Raw genomic sequence first — 25538 nt, forward strand, 5'->3', positions numbered from 1 at the left:
TTTCTGACCATCAATCCTGAAGTTAAGTTTCTCGACGTTCTCATTTCTCCCACTTCTCATTACTTTCGTCTTTCTTTGATGTATTGTGACCCCATATTCTGTACTCATTAGACTGTCCATTCCATTCAGCTGATCATTTTATTCTACTTCACTTTCACTCGGGATAGCAATGTAATCAGCGAATCGTAAAGTTTACACCCTTTTACCTTGAATTTTTATTCCACTCCTAAAACATTCTTTTTTTTTTAATCATCGCTTCTTCGATGTACAGACTGAACAGTAGGGCCGAAAGACTACATACCTGTCTTACACCCTTTTTACTCCGAGCACTACATTCTTGGTCGTCCACTCTTACTATTCCCTCTTGGCTCTTGTACTTATTGTATATTACCTGTCTTTTCCTATAGCTTGCGTCTATTCCCCTCAGAATTTCGAACATCTTGTGCCATTTAACATTTTTCATGCAAGTGACTTGTATTTCAGTATTCCTGAATTTCCCTGAACATTTTTTTACTTCCTTCTTTCACCGATCAGCTGAAGTATTTCTTCAATTACCCATGGTTTCTATGCGGTTAGATTCATTGTACATATGTTTCTCTTTCCAATATCTGTGATCGCCCTTTTTAGAGATGCCAATTCCTCTGGAACTGTACTACCTATTGGATTATTTTTTATTGCTGTATCTACAGCCTTAGACAGCTTCAAGCATATCTCATACTTCCGTATCCCATTTCTTTGCATGTTGATTCTTCATGAACAATCTCTTAAACTTCTGCCTACTCTTCATCACTACTACATCGTGATCTGCGTCTATATATGCTCCTGGGTACACCTTATAATCTGGAATCTGATTTCGGAATCTCTGTCTGACCATTATGTAATCTAAATGAAATCTTCCTGTGTCACCCGGCCTTTCCCGTGTATAACTCCTCGTCTTGTGATTGTTGGACAGAGTATTCGCTATTACTAGCTGAAATATATTACAGAACTCAATTAGTCAGTTTCCTGTCCCATTCCTTGTTCCAAGCCCATATTGTGCTGTAATGTTTTCTTCTACTCATTCTCCTACAACGGCATTCCAATTCCTCATTACTATTAGATTTTCATTTCACTTTCCGTATTGTTCTAGACTTTCTATATCCTCATACACTTTCTCTCGCTCTCTTCATCTTCGCAGTAACACACTCTTTATCCTACCTTACTATTCTCAACGAATCTTACTCCCGTTTTACCACTTTCTGTTGCTGTTGATATACTCACCTGACCAGAAATCCTTGTCTTTGTTCCATTTCACTTCACTGACCCTTACTCTATCTAGATTGAGCCTGTGCATTTCCCTTTTCAGATTTTCTTGCTTCCCTACCTTATTCAAGCTTCTGACATTCCACTCTCCGACTCGTAGAACGTTGTCCTTTCGTTGATTATTCAATCTTTTTTTCATGGCCACCTCCACCTCGGCGATACCCTCCCAGAGATTTGAATGGGGGATTATTCAGGAATCTTTTACCAATGGAGAAATCATGACAGTTTTTCAATTACAGGTCACATGTTCTGTGGATACTTGTTATGTGGCTGTAATTCTGTGGTTCCCACTGCCTTCTGCATCCTCATACCACTGATCATTGCTGATTCTTCTGCTTTTAGGGTCAGTTCCCCACCCCAGTGCGAGAGAGTGCCCTAAACCTCTATCTGCTCCTCCATCCTCTTGCCGGAAGTGTTCGGTTCCCAGGGCTGATTCTTAATAAAAATTTAAGCGGTGGAGAGTTTCGAGCCCGGGACCGACTGCGTCTTCATTAGTAATCAAGGACACTACTCCTAGACCAAGGGTTCCCGCCAATGTAGCTTAAAGAGTAAAAGAAAATTCTTCCCCGCAGGCCTCAGAAGACGCAGCGGTACTGAGTGACCCCGATGTCATCCTCTGCCGATAGTCGTTGGATGCGGATATTGAGGGGTGTGTGGTCACCACACCGCTCATCGGTTGTTGTCAGTTGTCGTGACTAGAGCTGTGAGTTTTCAATCACGTAGCTCCCCAGCTGATCTCTCAAGGGGTGAATGCTACCTGCCTTGCCAACAGCACTTGGCAGACTTGAATGGTCGTACATCCAAGTGCTAGAGAAGACTGACAGCTCTTAGCTTTGGCAATGTGACGGAATCCGGTATTACCATCGCAACAAGCCGTTAGCTATAGAGTAATAAGTCGATGTTCAAACTTTTTGTCCTAGCTCCTGTGTACTTGTATATGCAGTCTCATGGTAACATACGCACACTTGCAGGCGTACCTGGTGCTGAAGGGCCACGGGAAGCTGGAGCAGGAGGGCAGCAGCGCGGCGCCACGCCCGCAGGCGGCCAAGTTCCTGTCCAAGGCGCGCTCCGCCAACTCGCAGTGCCTGCCGTCCACCAACTCCTCCGCCGCGGAGCTCACCGGCCGCCTCTCCGACGTCGACGTCCAGGTGGGCCTCGACCACTCGCCGCGGCCGCTTACAGCATTAGGCACCACCAGCCGAGCTTCTGGCAAATATAAACATCTAGACTCACATTTCCCTTCCGTACTCTTAACCCTAGAACGCCCAAGCCTTTTTTTCTAACTTGGATGCCTAAAGGGGGAGGGGGTGGGGGTTCAGCGAGCCCCCAGTTATTAAATAAGTTTACTGACGAAAAATTACAACTTTCAAAATGGTTTATGTATTTTAACTAAAGCTTCGGATCAATAATGTTGTTATTTGTTATAAATATTTGATTGAGTGAATAAAAAATTGACATGTTACAATACAAAATACAGATGTGTTCATATACAATAGACTACTCTGAGTGCTCAACTTCAAGGCAAGAGACACACTTCACGATTTTTTCTCAATGTGTGTTACACACATGTTTATGACACTGTCCACAATACTGTTTTGGTTTACTTAGATAGTCGTACTTCTGCTTGTTTGTTTTAGCTTTTCTTACACAAATATGGCACCGACCTTTCCCTCCAGTAGGTGACGTGCTTCTGTTGTCAGTTCTTTGATTTAATTTTGTAGAATAGTCTCCAGTAATTGAACGATTTGCTTAGATAACCCTCTTGCATTGGTACTTCTTTCTTCTACCTGCAATTTCACTAGTTCCATCCCAATTTGCAGAAGATAAAGTTTCCGTTTGTTGTGTTTCTTCTCGTTCCATCTTGGATGGTGCTGGATAAATATGGTGGTTGCATCGATAGCATAAATGTCGATAAGAGAGTAAAATACAGATATAGGCAATCTCTTTGTTCCACTCTTGAAGGTGTACATACGCGCCATTTGATCAATGGTGTCAATTCCACCTTTAGTGGAATTATAATATGCATTTATCTCGGTTTTATTCTTCTCTCCTCCAACAGTGCCTTTATCTTGGTGCATTGTTGACAACATCAGTAAGATTTTACTTGGTTTCGTTTTTGCTATGTAGGACACCAAAGTTACTGGAGGCCTACGTGTTGGAAACTGCACTAACTCACTGCAAATTTACAAGATAAATAACAGCTGACTGACATCAGCAGTCACTTCCTCTGAAAGTAAACCGATTGTTGTGAATATCAAGAATACCAACCAACAAGAAACTAACTTGCATTGTTGTAGATATGAGAAATACGAAATCTTACTGAGGGAAAGTTTCTATAGCATGGAAGCCTAAGGGGGGGGGGGGGTTGTTGGACCCATTATAAGCTTATTTATTTTTTCTTTCAGAGCTGGAATTTCTATAAAATGTACTGACACTAATGTTTCATAAAATAGCCAACAAACAATAACTCAAAGGGAATATGTTGTATTACTTGGGCCAAAAGAGGGGACACAAAAGAATTACGGGTTCAACGAACTCCCCCCCCCCCCCCTTAGGCGTCCTAGTGTTAAGCCAATATGTTTTCCTTACAGTTCATCCCAACCCCAATTCCCTTTAACGTTCCTTCCTACCCCATCCAATTGATTCACTTCCCAATGTAACCAACGACCTTGAAAAAAATGGCCACACGAAACAGTAATAAATATATTATCAATTAAGTCCAAAAGGTTGCTTCTATTTTGAGATGTTTATTTAATCACAGCATCCCTGTCTCAGCACTATTGCCATCATCAGGTGATCTGAAAGTAATGGTTTTATTACATACTATTTTCTGGGGCAGATGGTAGCCTACTTGTCATATATGAGATTGACAACCATACACTTATGGAATTCTTACCTTACATGTAACATCGCTGGTTAGTCACTCAAGCGTTTTTCTTACGTCTTTTAAAGTTACTTCATGACATAGCTTTCATAGGCTATATTTGTAGGAAGTTGTAGCCTGAATTTTATTTACCAGCCGAGAGCGCTAACCCGCTGCTTCCTGGACTCGGGTAGGCACGCCGGCCCCGAATCGAGTGCGCCTGGAGGATTAACGACGAGGGCCGATGGGCCGGCCAGCCTGAATGTGGTTTTTAGGCGGTTTTCCACATCCTGCTAGGTGAATACCGCTTCAGTTACATGGCTCGCAGACATCTGAACACTTTCGCACTATTCCATGGATTACACTCGACGCAGACAGTTGGGGTACACTAATTCTGTCCTAGGAGGTACGGCGTGGTTGCAGGAAGGGCGTCCGGTCACCCCTTAAACATTAACATGCCATATCCGATTAACGATGGCTGACCCTGCGTAACTGCGGGACGGGGCTCAAGTGATAGCCTGAATTTTATTTGTTGTGTGTGACAAATTCTTTTGTTTGACGTTTAACCAATTATGTTATAAGTTTACATCAGAGCATTCACTTATCGAGTTCCCTTAGGTACCGTGTTGTTGATTTTTATCTGTGAGTGAGTTATTGGTTTGGCTTAGCATATGTCTTTGGTTGTTACCGTTTTCATGATCGATGATTTGAAAAAAGTTTTCTATATAGTGTTTGTGTTTTTGATCTAATTGCTCATTGAGTATTTGTTGTGGATATTTGTGTGCATGTGTGTAGATTTCGACCTGATCCAGAATATTGAGTAAGCGAGCTTTAGGTGTTATATGGTAAATTTGGATTGCATTTTCTACATTCTCTGTGGTATGTTGTTCTATCTGTAGGTGTTGAAAGAAGGTTGATGGGTTGCATTCATTGTTTCTAGTCTGTTTTCTGTATCTGATATTAAAGTTACAAACCTGTCTGACATATATAGAACTTTTCATAACCTTTACAATGAAATTTGTATATACCTGGATACGAGTATATTGGTAGTTTAACTTTTCCTGATGTAATTTTTAATTTTTCTTTAGTGTGGTATATGAGGTGTACGTTTGTTTTCTTTAACATTGTGTTTAGTGTGTTCGAAATGTTGCCTATATATGTTGTCAGTATATATGTGAATTTGTGTTTGGTTTGTGTTTCTCACTGAAGTGTTATTTCATTACGTATTTTTATTTTAATAGTGTGGTATTTTTGTTATATATCTGTTGAACCAATTTTGGGTTATAACCATTCTATAGTGCCACATGTCTTAAAATTTTTATTTCTTTATGTATTGCTTCTTGTTCTTAAATGAGGTTTATTATCCTGTTGATCATGGCATGAAAATAGGCATATTTATGTGCTTTTGGGTGGCACAAAGTACCATGTATAATGTTATCTGTTGTGGTAGGTTTTTGGTATAAGCGGAATCTGTGTATAATTTCAACATTTTTTATGGTAAGGTCTAGAAAGTTCATTGCTTTGTTGTTTCTAGTTCCATTGTAAATTTCATATTTGGATGTAGCGCATTTAGTGCATTGTGTATTAGCTGGATGTCTGTGGTATTTCAATCAAGTTGCATTAGGGTGTCATCAATATATCTATAGTAACATACAATTTTTTTATAATGGGTTAGTGTTGTTGAGAAGTTCTTCTTCTAATGAATTTAAGAATATATCTGCTATACTTCCTGCAATGCTTCATCCCATGGCAACTTCCTCAGTTTGTGTGAAGAATTTTTCATTAAAAAGAAGTAATTTTCATGTAGTATCAATTTGAGTAATTCTATAAATTCTTTAGAGCCCATTACAGAAGTTTTCCTATATTGTAGTAAATTATTGTCAATTATGGTTATTGTTTCGTTGACTGGCATGTTAGTGCAGAGGTTTCTTATATCAAAGGATATAAATTTTCGATTTGTTGGCATTTATATGTCTTGTAGTTTTTTTTTGTTTTTTTTTTTTTTGCAACAATCTTGAGTTTCTTATCATATAATTTGTCTTGTATGTATAATATTTTTTTAGTATGTTGTTTAGTTTTTGACTAACGAGATGTGTTGGGCTCTCTATGATGTTCACCACTGGGTGGATAGAAACTAATGGTTTATGTATTTTGGGTCGTCTATGTAGCGTTGGTGGTCTAGGGTTCATTACTATACATGATTTACTTTCATAATCTGTTAGGATCGTGTTACATTTTTTAACAATAATTCCTTGTTTGGGCTATGTATTTATTTGTTGGGTCTCTATTCATTTCTGTGATATTGTTTGCAATGAGGAAGTTATTTGGTTTTTGTATATAGTCATCTTCTTTGAGTATTATTATGCTATTTTCCTTGTCTGCCTTTACTGCATTATTAATCTCTAGTTTGTGGTTGATTTAGCGTAAAGTTAAATGGTCTTTATCGGTGTCTTTATATTGTCCGTTACATTCCTATAGCAGAAACATTCTGTTGGCACCCATCTATATAGGGAGAAATGATCATCACGATTAAATAAGGGAAATCAGGGCTCGCCCAGATAAATTTAAGCACTCGTTTTTTCCCTTCGAGAATGGAATGGTAGAGAACCTGAAGTTGGTTCATTGAACTCTCTGTCAGGTACTGAATTGTGAATAGCAGAGTAATCATGTAAATGTAGATGCAGATGTAATCGAAGAAATTTTCTCATCTTTCTAGACTGTTCTCGCCCATCCTATTAGAAGGCTTTAGCTCACCTTCTTCCTGCGTGTCCTACTCATCTTATTATTCCTAAATTCAAACTTTCACTTGTTTGTCCCATTATACTGAATGTTAGTGGTGTAAATGCAGATAAATGGTTCAAATGACTCTGAGCACTATGGGACTTAACTTCTGAGGTCATGAGTCCCCTAGAACTTAGAACTACATAAACCTAAGTAACCTGAGGATATCACACACATCCATGCATGAGGCAGGATTAAAACCTGCAACTGTAGTGGTTGCGCGGTTCCAAACTGCAGCGCCTCGAACCGCTCGGCCACTATGGCCGGCCTAAATGCAGATATTGAGGTAATTGGCGCGTTAATATGTACCCAATTTATTGTACTACTTGTTTTTTTTGTATCTAACAGTCCTCCCAAAAATACATCACATAAATTAATTTTTCTGCATTGTCGTTCTCCACCACTAAGTGGGGTATTCTTGCCAATATAGAATTACCGTTTTGCATCCACTCGCGCACACTTCAGCAACTGACCTGCTGCTCAGGGCAGAATGAGCATTAGTGGCTTGCTCTTGTCACATGTACATGGACGTACTAGACAACCTAAAAACACATTGATCAAAATAGCTATAATTATTAATCTGCAAATGGAGTAAATACTGATATAATGCTGTTCAGCACACTGTAGCTCTCCAGATGTACAGAGTACCAGCAAAATAAGACAACCGGAGAGACCCGAACCGAACACGGGCAGATCAGGTTCGCCAAGCTGCAGTGAAGGCAAATCTCCTAGGTGTAGAGCACCCACAATGAAGACTCCTGATCTTCCAGGTTGACGGTTACTCATGTAAAATGCTGACACGTGAGGACACTCAATGCATGCCTTGCCAAGAGGAAGATACCGGGTGATCAAAAAGTCAGTATAAATTTGAAAACTGAATAAATCACGGAATAACGTAGATAGGGAGGTACAAATTGACACACACTCTTGGAATCACATGGGGTTTTATTAGAACCAAAAAAATACAAAATTTCAAAAAATGTCCGACAGATGGCGCTTCATCTGATCAGAATATCAGTATTTAGCATAACAAAGTAAGACAAAGCTACGATGATGTTCTTTACAGGAAATGCTCAATAAGTCCACCATCATTCCTCAACAAGCATGTCCGGAGTTATGGTGAGGCATTGACGTCGGATGTTGTCTTTCAGCCTCCCTAGAGATGTAGGTCGACCACGATACACTTGCGACTTCAGGTGACACCAAAGCCAATAATCGCACGGACTGAAGTCTGGGGACCTGAGAGGCCAATCATAAGTGGCGACTGAGCGCACGATCATCACCAGACGACGCACGCAAGAGATCTTTCACGCGTCTAGCAATAGCTTTTTTTTTTTTTTTGTTTTAATGAAACCCCATGTCATTCCAAGCATGTGCGTCAATTTTTACCTCTCTATCAACATTATTCTGTGGTTCATTAAGTTTTCAAATTTATACTTACTTTTTAATCAACCGGTATATACTGGAGCAAATGTTGGCAAAGTTACAAGAAATTTTTCTCTTCTAATTCATGTAATATCAAAAGCCTATAACTCCCTAGAAGTGCACAAATACTAGTAAACGAACGGGAAACACAGAGGACGCAATTGGGAGCTCTCCAATGAACAAGATGGCATTGAACGTGCTTACTCAAAAGAGGAGACGGACAATTACAGAGACTGCAGGTAACTTCCCGAATGTGGAACCGGATTCTACATTCATAAATCACGTTATTAATTTTGCAATGACAAATACTCTCACGCTAAGCAGCAAAAAATTTGAAGGCAAACGCGTCATTTCCGGACATGAAGCTTTGAATCAGATTGACCATGTAGGTATCCAAAATAGATTCCGAAACAGTATTAAATTTGTCAGAAGCTTTGTGGAGACGCATTAGGACATTAACCCTGTGTTAATTACATCCAAAACAAGAATGGAACTCAAAAGGGAACTAAATGGAAATAGAATGAAAAACACAACATAGGAGATCTGGTGGAAGGAAGTACAAAAGAAAACGTCATCAAAGCAATTAAGAGTACCTAATAAAAGCTTAACTGGCCAATAGGGAGCAACCAAACGTCGAAAGTAAGAACAGTAAGAAGTAACTTCCATAGATATAAGAAAATGAAAACGACCAAGGAAAATGTGGTTTAACATAAAGTCCAAGAATTTGCGCTGGAGAGGAGAAATTCGAGGAAAAGTTGAATTCAAGAAAGGAACAATACGACGCTGAAAGGGAGAGATACAAACCGGTAGCAAAGACAACGCATCCTAAGACAACAAAAACGGGAATACTACAACAATATGATAAGAGAAGCAGAGGATGATTTCAAGCATTATGGAACAAGTCAGATAAATGAGAAAATTTAAAAAAAAAATATTTCGAAAGTTTTCTGGAACAGAGCAGACTATAAAGGATCAGCAGGGAAAAATACTGACATACAAAAAGATGGGGACATACTTCTCACTGCTACCCAAATCCACTGACCCAGAGTCTTAGAGTAAATTTGAAAAATCTGATGCAGTGTACAAGTCATCAGTAAATGAAATACAGCAAGTAATAAAAAAATTAAATAATAATAAGTTTGTGGTGAAGACCAGATATGCGCTGAGTTGTTAGATTCTGAACGACCGCAGCTGGTATTCGAAATGCAGACATTAATAGAAACAATTTGGATGACATACACTATACCTACAGTCTAGAAGACCGCAATTGTATCCATTGTATTTAACAAAAATTATCGCCTGGTGTATGGTAAATACACCGGAAGTACTTTACTCGATGTTACCATAAAATCCTATCCATGTGCATATTAAACAGACCGAGCCTTCTAACTGAAGAACTAATTGGTTACTACCAACGCTGTTTCCGCTGAAACATATACACATTAGGTCATAAAGACCAATGAGAAGGTGTGTGAATTCAGTGTAGATGTCAACATGTTATTTCTAGTTTTCTCAAAGGCTCTTGATAGTATACGCCGACAGACACTAAAAATACACAAATAAAAAAAAAAAGGTTTTGTATCACCTCGGTTGCGAGAGTTCCAGGACCTGTACAGAAAATTGGAATAGAGATCAACATAAACATCATTTCCGCCCTTTTTAATGCTCGTGAAAACCACACATTGATTCTTATACCTCTATACAACGAGACCTTCAGAGGTGGTCATGCAGATTTCTGTAAACAACATTAGCTCTAATACCGTCTTCTTGCAGTGATGAATGCCTGTTTTCGTCATGGCATACTATCCACAAGTTCATCAAGGCACTGTTGGTGCAGATTGTCCCACTCCTCAACGGCGCTTCGGCATAGATCCCGCAGAGTGGTTGGTGGGTCTCGTCGTCCATAAACAGCCCTTTTCAATGTATCCCAGGCATGTTCGGTAGGTTTCATGTCTGGAGAACATGCTGGTCACTCTAGTCAAGCGATGTCGTTATCCCGGAGGAAGCAATTCACAAGATGTGCACGATGGCGGCACGAATTGTCATCCAGTAAGACGAATACCCCACCAATATACTGCCGATATGGTTGCACTATCGGTCGGAGGATGGCATTCACGTATGGTACAGACATTATGGCGTCTTCCATAAAAACTAGCGACGTACGTCGGCCCCACATTATGTCACCCCAAAACATCAGGGAACCTCCACCTTGCTGCACTCGTTGGACAGTGTGTCTAAGGCGTTCAGCCCGACCGGGCTGCCTCCAAACGCGTCTCGGACGATTGTCAAGTTGAAGCCATATCCGACACTCGTCGGTGAAGTGAACGTAATGACAATCCTGAGCAGTCCATTCGGCGTATTGTTTGTCCCATCGGTACCTCACTGCATGGTTTCGTGGTTGCAAACACGGACTTCGGTATGGACGTCGGGAGTAGTTCAAATGGTTCAAATGGCTCTGAGCAATATGGGACTTAACATCTGTGGTCATCAGTCCCCTAGAACTTAGAACTATTTAAACCTAACTAACCTAAGGACATCACACACATCCACGCCCGAGGCAGGATTCGAACCTGCGACCGTAGTAGTCCGTCGGGAGTGTATTTGCGCATCATGCAGCCTATTGTGCACAGTTTGAGTCGTAACATGACGGCCAGTGTCAGCACCAAAAGCTGGCGTTGCTGTCAGTGTTCCACCGAGCCATAATCCGTCCGCATTTGTCATCCACTGCAGTAGTAGCCCAGGGTGGCCTGAGCGAGGCATGTAATCGATGGTTTCCGTTTTTCTGTACCTCCTCCATGTCCGAACAACATCGCTTTCGTTCACTTTGAGATGCCTGGACACTTTCCTTGTTAAGAGCCCTTCCTGGCACAAAGTAACGATGTGGACGCGATCGAACCGCAGTGTTGACCGCCCAGGCATGATTTAACTACAGACAACACGAACCGTGTACTTCCTTTCTGGTGAAATGACTGGAAGTAATCGGTTGTCGGACACCCTCCGTCTAATAGGCGCTGCTCATGCACGGTTGTTTACATCTTTAGGCGGCTTTAGTGACATCTCCGAACAGTCAGACAGGCTGTGTCTGTGATACAATATCCACAGTCAACACCTGTCTTTGGGACTTCTGGGAACCGAGGTGATGCAAAACTATTTTTGATACGTGTATAAAGAAGTAATTTGAAATATCAACATAGCTAATCAGATAAATTAAGTTCTCCATATAAGACTCTATGTCGTGTAAAGACATCTGTGGGGTTCTCAAGACAGAGACAAGGGGACGCCATTTCACCTACTTTATTAAACCTCGGCTTAGAAGAATTGGATTGGTAAAATTAATCCACAAAGGATCCATATCGAGGAGGTGAACATTACCAGAAATGCCTACGGAGATGTAGCTTTAGTAAGTAGTCTCAAAACAGAATTAATCAGACACACTATTATTATAAAATCGATTATAAAAAAAGATTACACGTGAACGAAAAAAGTCATAAGTAAGAAAATTCAAATTGATGCGCCTTTCATATACATCTACGTCTACAAGCATACTCTGCAAATTACACTTATGTGCCTGCCAGACCACCTTCACAGTAGTTCTCTATTAGTCCACTCTCGTAGTGTGCTCGAAACAAACGAACACCTGTATCTTTCCTTGTGATCTCTGATATCCCGTATTTTGTTATGACGATGTTTCCTCGCTATGAAGGTCGGCGTCAACAGAATATAGATGGATTAACTCACATGATGGTTAACTGTTTCAAGTACTCAGGACGTCTTTTTAGCAACAGCACTAGAGCGGAAATAAATATATACGTCCATCTAGCAACATCGATCGCAAGTCTTTTTAGTATCATGAAAATCTTAAAGAAAATATCACTTAGTGGTACTACAAAATTCGTTTGTATGAATCGAAAATTACGCCAGTAATATTACACAGATATGAAACGTTAAAATTTGGAAAGGAAGATGAGGAGAAACTATTAATATTCGAAAGAGAAATGCTAAGCAAAATTTCTGGACCGATAGATGATGAAAATAACATGTAATGGAGGGTTAAAGAAAGTGAAGAATTAAGAAAGCTACACGAATACCGCAACATCTTCGAAGTCTTGAAGAGGAGGATGTTGAACCCGGAAGGCCATTTAGCAAGAATGACGGAAAAAACCTACCTGAAATAGCAGTCGGCAGAACGGTAGGTGGAACACAGTATTGAGTCTTGTCCCCAGTCAGCTAACCTTTCATGGTCCTAAACTAAATGTTAGATAAACTGCTTACCATATTTCCTCTTTCACCAAACACACGCGTACTCTGAATTCAGTCCTGACACTGTTATGTATCCTGCTAAAAAAATGGTTCAAATGGCTCTGAGCACCATGGGACTTAACATCTTGGTCATCAGTCCCCTAGAAGTTAGAAGTACTTAAACCTAACTAACCTAAGGGCATCACACACATCCATGCCCGAGGCAGGATTCGAACCTGCGACCGTAGCGGTCACTCGGTTCCAGACTGAAGCGCATAGGACCGCACGGCCAAACCGGCCGGCTGTGTATCAAACTCCATACATATTTCGAATCCCATGTGGTCATTATACTACCACAACACCATCAAACCATGTGCTAAGACAATGCATAAAAAAGGTGCCTGTTTCAGTGAATCACCAACACAATTCGATCTGTGTCTTACAAAAAAAAACTAAATCAATTTCAGTTTATAAAACTTGTGATTTAGAACACAGTGTTGCTACTTCACAGCCACTTTTGTATGATTTAAAATCTACCGAATAATGCACAGATTTATTGTTTGTTATGTACCTCGCAACCACACCCCCAGATGCAGCGATGAGGTGATATAGTATTAAAACAAAAATTTAGGACAGCATATGGTGGAAACCGCTGTACTCCAGAATTAGGCACCCCTATTCTCATTGCGTATGGAACAACTGAAAACGACAACCTTTATGTCACAGTATGTGAGCAAATTAAAGAACTTTGTTATTTCTAATCTGAGGGTGGTTGGCACTAATGTTACCCAGAGATAAGGGCCAGTAGATTCGGTCCCCTACGACTGTCACCCTTTTTTTATATCGGTTAATTTGTTTCTTTATTCTTTACATCAACGTGCTACATGTGTACAGCGAGTCTGTACCTGTACGTTTGTATTTGATCTGGGACAGTTCCATGTATTCACAACAACTATTATTTCCCCAGAAGATAGCGAAGAGAACAGTAAGTGGCCAGTGTTCACATAGACATTGGATTTTTCTTTTAGTTAAAGAATTTAAGTGGTGTAAATTAGATTTTACAGCTGAAAAGCATACGTAATTAGTCATAAGAAGTAATTGTCCTCCTGGAGTTGCCCTAAGCAGTGTAAATACTGAATAATCTTTCAAGTATCACAAACGATCAATTGGTTACAGTACTTTAGAGGCAGAGTGTCGAAAATCGAAATTAGTTTCGCCAGATGTGCATTTTAATGGCACACCGTCCGATTCGAAATGCAGTGTGCACTTAAGCTGTTAATGAAAAATATGGGTACTTCAATGTACTCATATGGTTTCGGATCGTGAATGAAATCGGCTCCCCTCCTACATCGAGATGAGGGATAGCTGCGCCTTGGGTAAAATGTACACGCAGTGTCTGCTCCGGATCCTCTAGGACGCTCTTTGTGACTGGGAATTTGTGCTATTGCCGTTACGTGAGGAGGGTGTCAGAGCGGAAGGATTCGTGTCCTGTTGGACCGCGCATTTGTCGGCAAGCCGTTCAGAAAGCGTGCCGTGGATCGGCTGTAGGGCAGTGTGGGAAACAGGTGAGAAAGGGGGGGGGGGGGGTGACAGTGACACCGGGAATCAGTGGCAGCAGCCGCATCGCCTACCAACCCTCCACTCGGAGTCTCTCTTTCTTGCGGTCCGAGTGGCACTAGCAGATTTCCCGCGGGGGATGGACGGGCATGCAAAGGAGCGGGCTGTGTGGCTGGGGATGGGGTATGGGGGTGGCCGCCCCCTGCCGCGGGCGGCGCTTGTTATCGGCGGCTCTGCGGAAGCAGCAGAGTCTCATGAAGGGCCGCCTCGTCCCAGCCTCTTCCTGAGCCTCCCTCTGTCTCTCTACCCCCCCCCCCCCACCACCCTCTCTCTCTCTGCTGCACTTAAATGCCTGATCTGCTCCGACAAGGGGCCTTCTCTGCGCGTCGGCGGCCGAATTCCGCGAGGCCCAGTAGCCAGTGAGCGATCCTCTTATCTGACGCTACGTAGCCAATTAGTTACCTACTTCATCCGTGGAGATTTTCACTTCCATTACTTAGATGCAAATACATTGCGCTTATAAATGAATATCGGGGTTTTACCGCTTTATAATATTTATTACATTAAGCTTACCGTTATAAATGATATGTCAAATGAAAGAGCAACTCCAACAGCTGTGTTTGGCACCAGTACGCAAGTGCTGCGCCCTATGTTTCCAGCGCAATCCGCTAGACAGCAGTAATAGTGAAGATGGCGACTAGTGATCAGAAAGCGTTTTGTGTTTTGCACTTTGCAAAGACCGAATCTGAAACTACTGTGCTACGTTCGTTCCGGCTGAAGTTCGGTTGTGATCCTCCAAGTGAGAAGATGCCGGATGCCTTTGTAAAGGGAAGAGCTCAGAACGACCAAGAGTTAGTGAAGAGACTGTTGAGCGACTGAGAGAGTCGTTCCCCTATAGCCCAAAGAAATCAATCGAGAAGGCTACTGGTGAGTTAGAAGTTCCCGTGTCGACTGTTTGCAAAGTTTCAAAAAACGCGTACACTACGTCCATACCGTTCACAGTTTTTACACGCTGTAAAGCCGGCAGACTATTGATTACATGCCAACTTCGCAAGTGAAATGTTGTTTAATGTCGATGAAGATTTTCTGGATCATATTGTCCTCAGTGATGAATCGACCTTTCACCTTAGTGGACACGATAACTCTCACAATGTGTTCATCTGGGGCTCAGAAAATGCTCACGAGATGGTACAAATGCAACGAGATTCCCCTAAAGTGACTTATTTTGTGCCATATCCCGGCGGAAGGTTCATGGGTCTAACTATTTGGGTGAACCTACTGTAACTCGCACTTATTACCTTCATACACTAGTGCAATGACTCTTCCCTCAGTAGGAAGAAAACGAGCCAGAGAACTTCATTTTCTAACAAGATGGTGCGCCACCTCACTGGCATAGTGCAGTATGCGACTGGTCGAACTTCACTGTAGCCAAGCGCTGGATAGACCTCAAGGGGCCAAATGGCGGGGCTTGCTTTGCATGGCCTTCATGTTCACCTGACCTAACGCCATGCTATTTTTTTCCTTTGTGTCTTCATCAAGCATCGCGTGTACGTGCCTCCACTACCAGCAGATCTCCCTGAACTAAGAAACCGGATTGAAGCAGCTGTTGCTACAATCACTTAAGACGCACTTATCAACGTTTGGAAAGAACTCGGTTATACACTTGGTGTGTGTCGTGTGATTAATGGTGCTCACATTGAACATTTATAAGGTTCTTGGCAAAACTGTTTGAGTTGCTCTTACGTTCAAGATATCATTTATAACTGTAAGTGTAATATAACAAATATTACAAAGCGTTAAATCCCCAATATTCATATACTAACACCCTATATATCACTCTCTTCTATTGTAGTCTGGTATTAGTAGCCGGCCAGTGTGGCCGTGCGGTTAAAGGCGCTTCAGTCTGGAACCACGTGACCGCTACGGTCGCAGGTTCGAATCCTGCCTCGGGCATGAATGTGTGTGATGTCCTTAGGTTAGTTAGGTTTAAGTAGTTATAAGTTCTAGGGGACTTATGACCACAGATGTTGAGTCCCATAGTGCTCAGAGCCATCTGAACCATTTCTTTGGTATTAGTAAATACACTGGCTAACAAGCAAAGAAAAGTATCTATGTGCTAAGTCTTGCACATACACACCATAGCGGTATTGTCTGTAAAAGGTGAAAAAACGTGCCTCGGTAGCGCAGTGGGTAGCGCGTAAGTCTCATTTTTTTTGTAAAAGGTGGAAAGGCCAGAGTGGTTTAGTGTCGTTCCTGTGTACCACTGTATCTAGATTCATCGCTATCTTCCTGTTATTAATATACAAATTGATAATTTTAAGCATTTTGGTTTCGTAATCGTTTTAAGTTTACAGGTATTAAAAATGCAACACTTTTAATCTTTGTTAGTGTAACAGTACATTAACTGGCAAAACTCCTAGTATCGCATCGGACCTCCTTTTGGGTTGGGTTGTCTGGGGGAAGAGACCAAACAGCGACGTCATCGGTCTCACCGGATTAGGGAAGGACGGGGAAGGAAGTCGACCGTGCCCTTTCAAAGGAACCATCCTGGCATTTGCCTAGAGTGATTCAGGGAAATCACGGAAAACCTAAATCAGGATGGTCGGACGTGGGACTGAACCGTCGTCCTCCCGAATGCGAGTCCAGTGGACTAGCCTCCTTTTGTCCGGCGTTCTGCAACAACTCAACGCGGCATGGACTCAACAAGTTGTTGGAAGTCCTTTACATAAATATTGAACCATGCTGCATCTACAGCCAACCGTAACTGCGAAAGTGTTGCCGGTGCAGGATTTTGAGCAAGAACTGAACTCTCGATTAATTCCTATAAGTGATCGATAGGACTCACGATGTTCAGGAAATTGGGTGACCTAATCATTCGTTCGAACTGTCCAGAATGTTCTTCACAACATTCGTGAACCATTGTGGCCCGGTGACATGGCGCATTGTCATCCATAAAAATTCTATCGTAATGGTCTCCAAGCAACTGGACATAACCATTTCCTGCCAATAATCTACGTCTACATCTACATTTATACTCCGCAAGCCACCCAACGGTGTGTGGCGGAGGGCACTTTACGTGCCACTGTCATTACCTCCCTTTCCTGTTCCACTCGCGTATGATTCGCGGGAAGAACGACTGTCTGAAAGTTTCCGTGCGCGCTCTAATCTCTCTAATCTTACATTCGTGATCTCCTCGGGAGGAATAAGTAGGAGGAAGCAATATATTCGATACCTCATCCACAAACGCACCCTCTCCAAACCTGGACAGCAAGCTACACCGCAATGCAGAGCGCCTCTCTTGCAGAGTCTGCCACTTGAGTTTGCTAAACATCTCCGTAACGCTATCACGCTCACCAAATAACCCTGTGACGAAACGCGCCGCTCTTCTTTGGATCTTCTCTATCTCTTATGTCAACCCGACCTGGTACGGATCCCACACTGATGAGCAATACTCAAGTATAGGCCGAACGAGTGTTTTGTAAGCCACCTCCTTTGTTGATGGACTACATTTTCTAAGGACTCTCCCAATGAATCTCAACCTGACACCCGCCTTACCAAAAATTAAATTCATATGATCATTCCACTTCAAATCGTTCCGTACGCATACTCCCAGATATTTTACAGAAGTAACTGCTACCAGTGTTTGTTCCGCTATCATATAATCATACAATAAAGGATCCTTCTTTCTATGTATTCGCAATATATTACATTTGTCAAGGATCAGTTGCCACTCCCTGCACCAAGTGCCTATTCGCTGCAGATCTTCCTGCATTTCGCTGCAATTTCCTAAGCTGCAACTTCTCTGTATACTACAGCATCATCCGCGAAAAGCCGCATGGAACTTACGACACTATCTACTAGGTCATTTATATATATTGTGAAAAGCAGCGGTCCCATAACTCCCCTGTGGTACGCCAGAGGTTACTTTAACGTCTGTAGACGTCTCTCGATTGCGAACAACATGCTGTGTTCTGTTCGCTAAAAACTCTTCAAGAGCAACACACCTGGTCTGATATTCTGTAGGCTCTTACTTTGTTTATAAAGCGACAGTGTGGAACTGTATCGAATGCCTTCCGGAAGTCAAGGAAAATGACATCTACCTGGGAGCCTGTATCTAATATTTTCTGGGTCTCATGAACAAATAAAGCGAGTTGGGCCTCACACGATCGCTGTTTCCGGAATCCATGTTGATTCCTACAGAGTAGATTCTGGGTTTCCAGAAATGGCATGATACGCGTGCAAAAAACATGTTCTAAAATTCTACAACGATGTCTATAGTTTTGCGAATCTACTCGACAACCCTTCTTGGAAACTGGAACTACTTGTGCTCTTTTCCAATCATTTGGAACCTTTCGTTCCTCTAGAGATTTGCGGTAAACGGCTGTTAGAAGGGGGCCAAGTTCTTTCGCGTACTCTGTATAGAATCGAATTGGTATCCCGTCAGGTCCAGTGGACTTTACTCTGTTGAGTGATTTCAGTTGATTTTCTATTCCTTGGACACATATTTCGATGTCAACCAGTTTTTCGTTCGTGCGAGGGTTTGGAGAAGGAACTGCAATGCGGTCTTCCTCTGTGAGACAGCTTTGGAAAAAGGTGTTTAGTATTTCAGCTTTACGAGCGTCATCATCTGTTTCAATACCATCATCATCCCAGATTGTCTGGATATTCTGTTTCGATCCACTTACTGATTTAACGTAAGACCAGAACTTCCTAACGTCTTCTGTCAAGTAGGTACATAGAATTTTACTTTCGAATTCACTGAACGCTTCACGCATAGCCCTCCTTACGCTAACTTTGACATCGTATATCTTCTGTTTGTCTGAGAGGTTTTGGCTGCGTTTAAACTTGCAGGGAAGCGCTCTCTGCTTTCGCAGTAGTTTCCTAATTTTGTTGTTGAACCACGGTGGTTTTTTTCCGTCCCTCACAGTTTTACTCGGCACGTACCTGTCTAAAATGCATTTTACGATTGCCTTCAACTTTTTCCATAAACACTCAATATTGTCAGTTTCGGAACAGAAATTTTCGTTTTGATCTGTTAGGTAGTCCGAAATCTGCCTCCTACTACTTTTGCTAAACAGATAAACCTTCCTCCCTTTTTTATATTCCTATTTACTTCCATACTTAAGGATGCTGCAACGGCCTTATGATCACTGATTCCCTGTTCTCCCTAACGATTTCCGAAACGGAATGCAACATGCGTCCGCCTCCAACTACCATTCCGCGTTGAAGTTTATTAATTCCCTTCGTGCGACCCTAACCACATCGGAAACCTTTTCACATGAACCATATGAGTACAAAAGACAGCTCCGCCAAAACACTGCCCTTTCGTATCATGTGTGCGCGATACTACAGCGATTTGTATATGTGCATCACACGACTTTTGTCACCTCAGTCTATAATATCGTGAAAATACTGTCTATGTTGGAATTTAAGTGGCAGGTCGTTCATAAGTGGCAACACGTAAAATAGATAAAAAGAGAACGTTACCAGGCCAGGTAGGACATATAAAGGGGTGTGGACGGCATATTTTGTGATCAGTTTAAACGAAATGGCATGTACTCGTGTGACGTAGTGTCGTCAGCACGTGAGACAGTATGAAGGGGGCCTCGTTGTAACAAAAGTTTCCCATTGATTCAGGCAAGCAGTAAAAGAAACAAAAGGAAAGTTCGGAGTATGTATTAATATCCATGGAGAATAAATAAAAACTTTGAGGTTCACCGACGACATAGTAATTGTCAGAGACAGCAAAGGACTACGAAGAGCAGTTGAACGGAATGGACAGTGTCTTTAAAGGTGGGTATAACATTAACACCAACAAAAGTAAAATGTGGCTAATGGAATATAGTCGAATTAAGTCGGGTGATGCTGAGGGAATTAGATTAGGAAATGAGACACTTATAGTAGTATAGGAGTTTTGCTATTTGGGGAGCCAAACAACTGATCATGGTCGAAGTAGAGAGGACATAAAATATAGATTGGCAATGGCAAGGAAAGCGTTTCTGAAGAATAAAAATTTGTTAACATCGAAAATAGATTTAAATGCCAGGAAATCGTTTCTGAAAGTACTTGTATGGAGTGTAGCCATGTATGGAAGTGAAACGTGGACGACAAATAGTTTGGACAAGAAGAGAATAGAAGCTTTCGAAATGTGGTGCTACAGAAGAATGCTGAAGAATAGATGGGTGGATCACATAACTAATGAGGAGGTATTGTATAGAATTGGGGAGAAAGGGAGTTTGTGGCACAACTTGACTAGATGAAGGGATCGGTTGGTAGGACATGTTCTGAAGCATCAGGGGATCACAAATTTACTATTGGAGGGCAGCGTATAGTGTAAAAATCGTAGAAAGAGACCAAGAGATGAATACACTAAGCAGACTCAGAAGGATGTTGGCTGCAGTAGGTACTGGGAGATGAAGACTCTTGCACAGGATAGAGTAGCATGGAGAGCTGCATCAAACCAGTCTCAGGAATGGAGACCACAGCAACAACACTCATTCAGGCTGGCTTGTACAGCAACTGTATTAAGATTATTTCGAAGATAAAACAGTCTTGGTTCTGAACATTATATTTTAGTGGCTCATTTTCTTTTTTAGGTCTTCATTAGATTTCTACAACAAAGAAGACAAAAAAATATAAACACTCGTTGATATGGTACTATCACGCACAGATCTCAGTAAAAATGTCAGCTTACGTATGCTGTTAACCTATGAAATAAGTATACGCCAAGATCGCGCTAAACAAGCATGTACCTATACAATAAATAAGAGTAATAAGAAGAAATACGGCAGCAGAGGCAAAATAGGAAGTGCAAACATATCCTAGGATATACACATGACGCCACCGAGGGCAGTGCAGCCATTGGGCCACACATACAGAATTACAAACCTGTGGCTTCATTTAAATACAGTGTAGTGAAGCTGATCATCACAACTGAAGACAAGCCTGTAAACAGTTAAGCGTTGGACTAGGTGCGTTGTTGAGATTATTAGTAGTGGATACTGACACAGATGGCGTGCGTCAGCATTTTTATTTACGGATTTAAATAAAAGTAAATGATCATGATCGTCATCAACATCATTATTTATTAGTCATAAACAGGCTAATTATTCGCATGGTAGATGAGAAAAATTTACAAGTACGTAAACATAAAACGCAACGAAATGATCAACACAGCCAGTCCACGAATCATGACTGAATAGAACTGTAACATCACAAAACCTGATTACATGTGTTTGCCCATTTACTTCTGTCTCGGGCATCCTCAATGCTGGTTGATGGATTTGCTTCTTCCTGGGTCACTAGAATAGCGTCTTCACATTTCATTCGTGGACGACCTCTTGCACACCTACCAGTTTTCTGATAAACTAATACATTGTTAGGGAGAGTACCCTCAGCTTGGAGAGCATGTCTTTCTTACCACTCAATGTCATATTTCTTAAGCAGCCGATATAGCTCATAACTGTGTCTTCTTTCCTGTATTCCAGTTTCTATATTGTACGACGGGCCAGTATCTTTTCTTAAAATCTTCCTCTCAAGTGCATTGTTTGTGTATTTGCTCATGCCTCACAACCAAGAAACATTACCAGTCGCAGTAGTTACATGTACCGCCGAATCTTGTTTTCCTGAGATACAATTCGTGACATATGTAGGTGATTTAAGCTGTAGTACACCCGGTTCGCATGCATTACCCTTTGTCATGTTCACCTCTGCACCTCATTCTTAGTCGAAAGTATTGATCCCAGATACATGAATGGTTCGACTCTTGCAAAACTGTCATCGTCTGTAATAATACAAACTAAAAATTAGGCTACTGAACACAAGACAATCTAAAGAGAGAACACGTTAAAAAATTACTAAACATGATAGGATATTGCTATATGGAACTTAGGAGAGGAACATTTAGTTGGAGTACCAGAAGGCCGCACGCGTTCTAGGACGTAATGGTAGGTAATGTGGGCCTAAATAAAATGCAATAAAAGTAGAGAGCATAGTCTACGTGAATAGGAATGGATATAACAACTGTATCAATAAGAATTAAACATTTTTTTCGGCAAAAGGTCAGCCTACTAAATATTATTAAAATTAACATCATCAAGACGAACTAATCACAAAATTTTTGAGGCTTTCGTGGCCACTTGTTGACAAACTGCCTATTAGCTTCTGTCTCGGGTTCTTCGGTCGACGTTCATCTAATGATTTTTCTGACGTTTCGCCAGCACGAGTGGCTGGCATTGTCAAAGCTTCACCCTCCATTGCCGGTGGTGAACTGGAGCCGAGCTCGCAGCCGCAGACTATATGTACCTGGCGCGCCAGCGTCCGAGGGCTTCTCCGCGGTCATTTCCGGTGCGGTTCTCCTCTTGATACCTGCGACGGTCGTTCGCTGCAGTACGGGAAGCCAGGATCCGTTGACCTTAAGGCTTTCCTCTTTCTTGTTGAAACTGTTCGCGTGTTTTTGTATTTCTACAGCTTCTCTGAACAAGCGCGTGTGATAGTGCTTCTCTACACCCACAACTTCCGTGTCGGCGAATTTTATTACGTGGTCGGTCTCATTCAGTGCGTGTTCTGCCACGGCCGATTTTACTAATCAGCTGATGACTATGCAGTTTATCACAGATTGTGCATGTATGTTCAAGAATTTCCAGTTCTTTAACATGATAGGCTTCCTGTCTTTGCAAATTGACGCTTCGTTGATGTTTTTATTTTGACCTGTGCATGATAGGAACATACCCACAGCTGTTGATATTTTCCGTTCTTCTTTGTCACAGAAAATCTGATGATGCCCGAAAAAGGCGAAATTTTTTCGTAAACGAGACTATTTTACTTCAAAACTGGACTAAATATAGGTCTCCATTTGCCCGTCGAATCTAATCGTACATTGTCCAGATTTCGGGGGCTTTCCTATACGGCAGTGACCTTTTGTTTGACTGCATAGCAACGTGAGGGCAGGTAAACTTGTCATCCAAGTTCCGGTCGACGACGTCGACCTCACGGAAGGATCACCATATTATGCACAAAGCACACAGCAGCCCCTTCAGATATGCGCCTGAGAACGGTGAACATTGTAATGGGCTCACTGCAATACTCTTATTCTGTTCAATCCAGCACCGTCAATCGGAGCCTAGTAGCAGATGGAGGAGGGACGCCTAAATCGAAACGGCTGGGCTTGGAGTGGTGCCGTGACCGAGACATAGACTGCTGACGATTGGCGTCTCATTGCGTCTAGCGTTAAATCGTGGATCAACGCTACCACGGATGATCATAGTTGGCGAGTAAGACGGCGACCCTGGGAGAGGTTGCAGTTTTCCAATGTTTTAAAGAGGCACAGTGTCACTTCTGGGTTCACAATATGCAACGCCAAACGGCATGACTTCAGGTAACGATTGTTAGTGATTGTGGGAACTCTGACGGCACGAAGATACCACATGAACATTTTTCACCCTGTGTTATCTACTGTACGACACTAGCGTTGTGCCGTTATTCAAGAGTACAATGTTCGTTCACACATGGCACGTGTCTCTATGTGTGTGGTGTTGAGATACTCCAGCAGCCAGCAATATCACCAGACCTGTCAGGATAGAACATCTACGAGAACAGCTAGGGCGTTGAAGAGTCACTGTGTCACTATCCAAGATATTCGAGGACTGGTCACTACAGTTGTGGGCCAGCTTGCTTCAGTGCAACATACAGTGTCTGTATGACACACACCGAGCAGAATACGCATTCAAGCCAGAGAGGGTGTAACGTCATACTGATAAGTGGTCTGATACTGCCGAGTTTTTAATCTGACTGCATTTCGTAATCACTGCAAAAACATTATGACCACTACTCACCGCGACGTTGGATATCGCCTGGTTGCCTTGCAGGCACGTGACGCGATACCAGAAGTGCCACTATGTGATCAAAAGTATCCGGACAGCAGGCTGAAAATGACATACAAGTTCGTGGCGCCCTCCATCCGTAGTGCTGGAATTCAGTATGGTGTTGGCCCACCCTTAGCCTTGATGACAGCTTCCACTCTCGCAGGCATACGTTCAGTCAAGTGCTGGAAGATTTCTTGGGGAATGGCAGCCCATTATTCACCAAGTGCTGCACAGAGGAGAGGTATCGATATCGGTCGGTGAGGCCTGGCACGAAGTCGGCGTTCCAAACTATCAGAAAAGTGTTCTATAGGATTCAGGTCAGGACTCTGTGCAGGCCAGTCCATTACAGCAATGGTACTGTCGTGTAACCACTCCGCCACAGGCCGTGCATTCTGAACACGTGCTCGAGCGTGTTGAAATACGCAGTCGCCATCAGCGAATTGCTCTGCAACAGCGGAAGCTAGAAGGTGCTTAAAATATCAATGTAGGCCTGTACTGTGATAGTGCCACGCAAAACAACAAGGGGTGCAAGCCCGTGCAAGAAAAACCCACCATAACACTAACATCTCCGAATTTTACTGTTGACATTACACGCGCTGGCAGATGATGTTCGCCGGGCATTCGCCATGCCTACACCCTGCCCTCGGATCGCCACATTGTGTTCCGTGATTCGTCACTCCACACAACGTTTTTCCACTGTTCGATCGTACAGTGTTGACGCTCCTTACACCAAGCGAGGCGTCGTTTGGCATTTACAGCCGTGATGTGTGGTTTATGAGCAGCCGCTCGGCCGTGATATCCAAGTTTTCTCACCTCCCGCCTGTCATAGTACTTGCAGCGGATCCTGATGCGGTTGGAACTCCTGAGTGATAGTCTGGAAAAATGTCTACCTATTGCACATTACGACCCTCATCCACTTTTAGCTGTCTCTGTCAGTCAACAGAAGACGTCGGCCTGAACGCTTTTGTGCTGTTCGTGTCCCTTCAGGTTTCCACTTCACTATCAGATCGCAGGAGTGTGGAAATATCGCGTACAGACGTATGACACAAGTGACACCCAATCTCATGACCACGTTCGAAGACTCTCAGTTCCGCGGAGCGCACCATTCTGCTCTCTCTGGATGTCTAATGGGTTCTGAGGTCACTGATATAGAGTACCTGGCAGTAAGTGGCAGCACGATGCATCTAATATGAAAAACGTATATTTTTGGGACTGTCCGATTACTTTTGATCACACACTGTATGTAAGCACAGCAGACACGGAGAAGGGATCACGCTAGTGGGATGTAGGCTGCATATGGGTCAATTCATTGAGATAAGAGACTGTGACAAAGGGTAGATTATTATTACGTCGAGTCAGTGAATGAGTATTTCGGAAATGGCGACTCTGGCCGAATGTTCACGTGCTATTGTCGTAGGCATCTACGGAAAGGGTCAGAACTAGGGTGAAAACACCACTAGGCGCTAAATGGTTGGACGTGTACTACTGTACACAGAACGTAGGTTCCA

At 42.4% G+C, this 25538-nt stretch overlaps 1 protein-coding gene across 1 annotated transcript in view; it reads left to right on the plus strand.

Moving 5' to 3' along the window:
• LOC124799203 (probable G-protein coupled receptor CG31760) overlaps positions 1-25538 on the plus strand; it is a 418997-nt gene that overhangs the window by 384874 nt on the left and 8585 nt on the right. Inside the window, exon 10 of the mRNA XM_047262738.1 lies at positions 2274-2450. Within this exon, the coding sequence (XP_047118694.1) occupies positions 2274-2450 (177 nt within the window). The remainder of the gene's footprint in view (positions 1-2273; positions 2451-25538) is intronic.

This window comes from Schistocerca piceifrons, chromosome 5, assembly GCF_021461385.2.
Source record: "Schistocerca piceifrons isolate TAMUIC-IGC-003096 chromosome 5, iqSchPice1.1, whole genome shotgun sequence".
NCBI lineage: Eukaryota > Metazoa > Arthropoda > Insecta > Orthoptera > Acrididae > Schistocerca > Schistocerca piceifrons.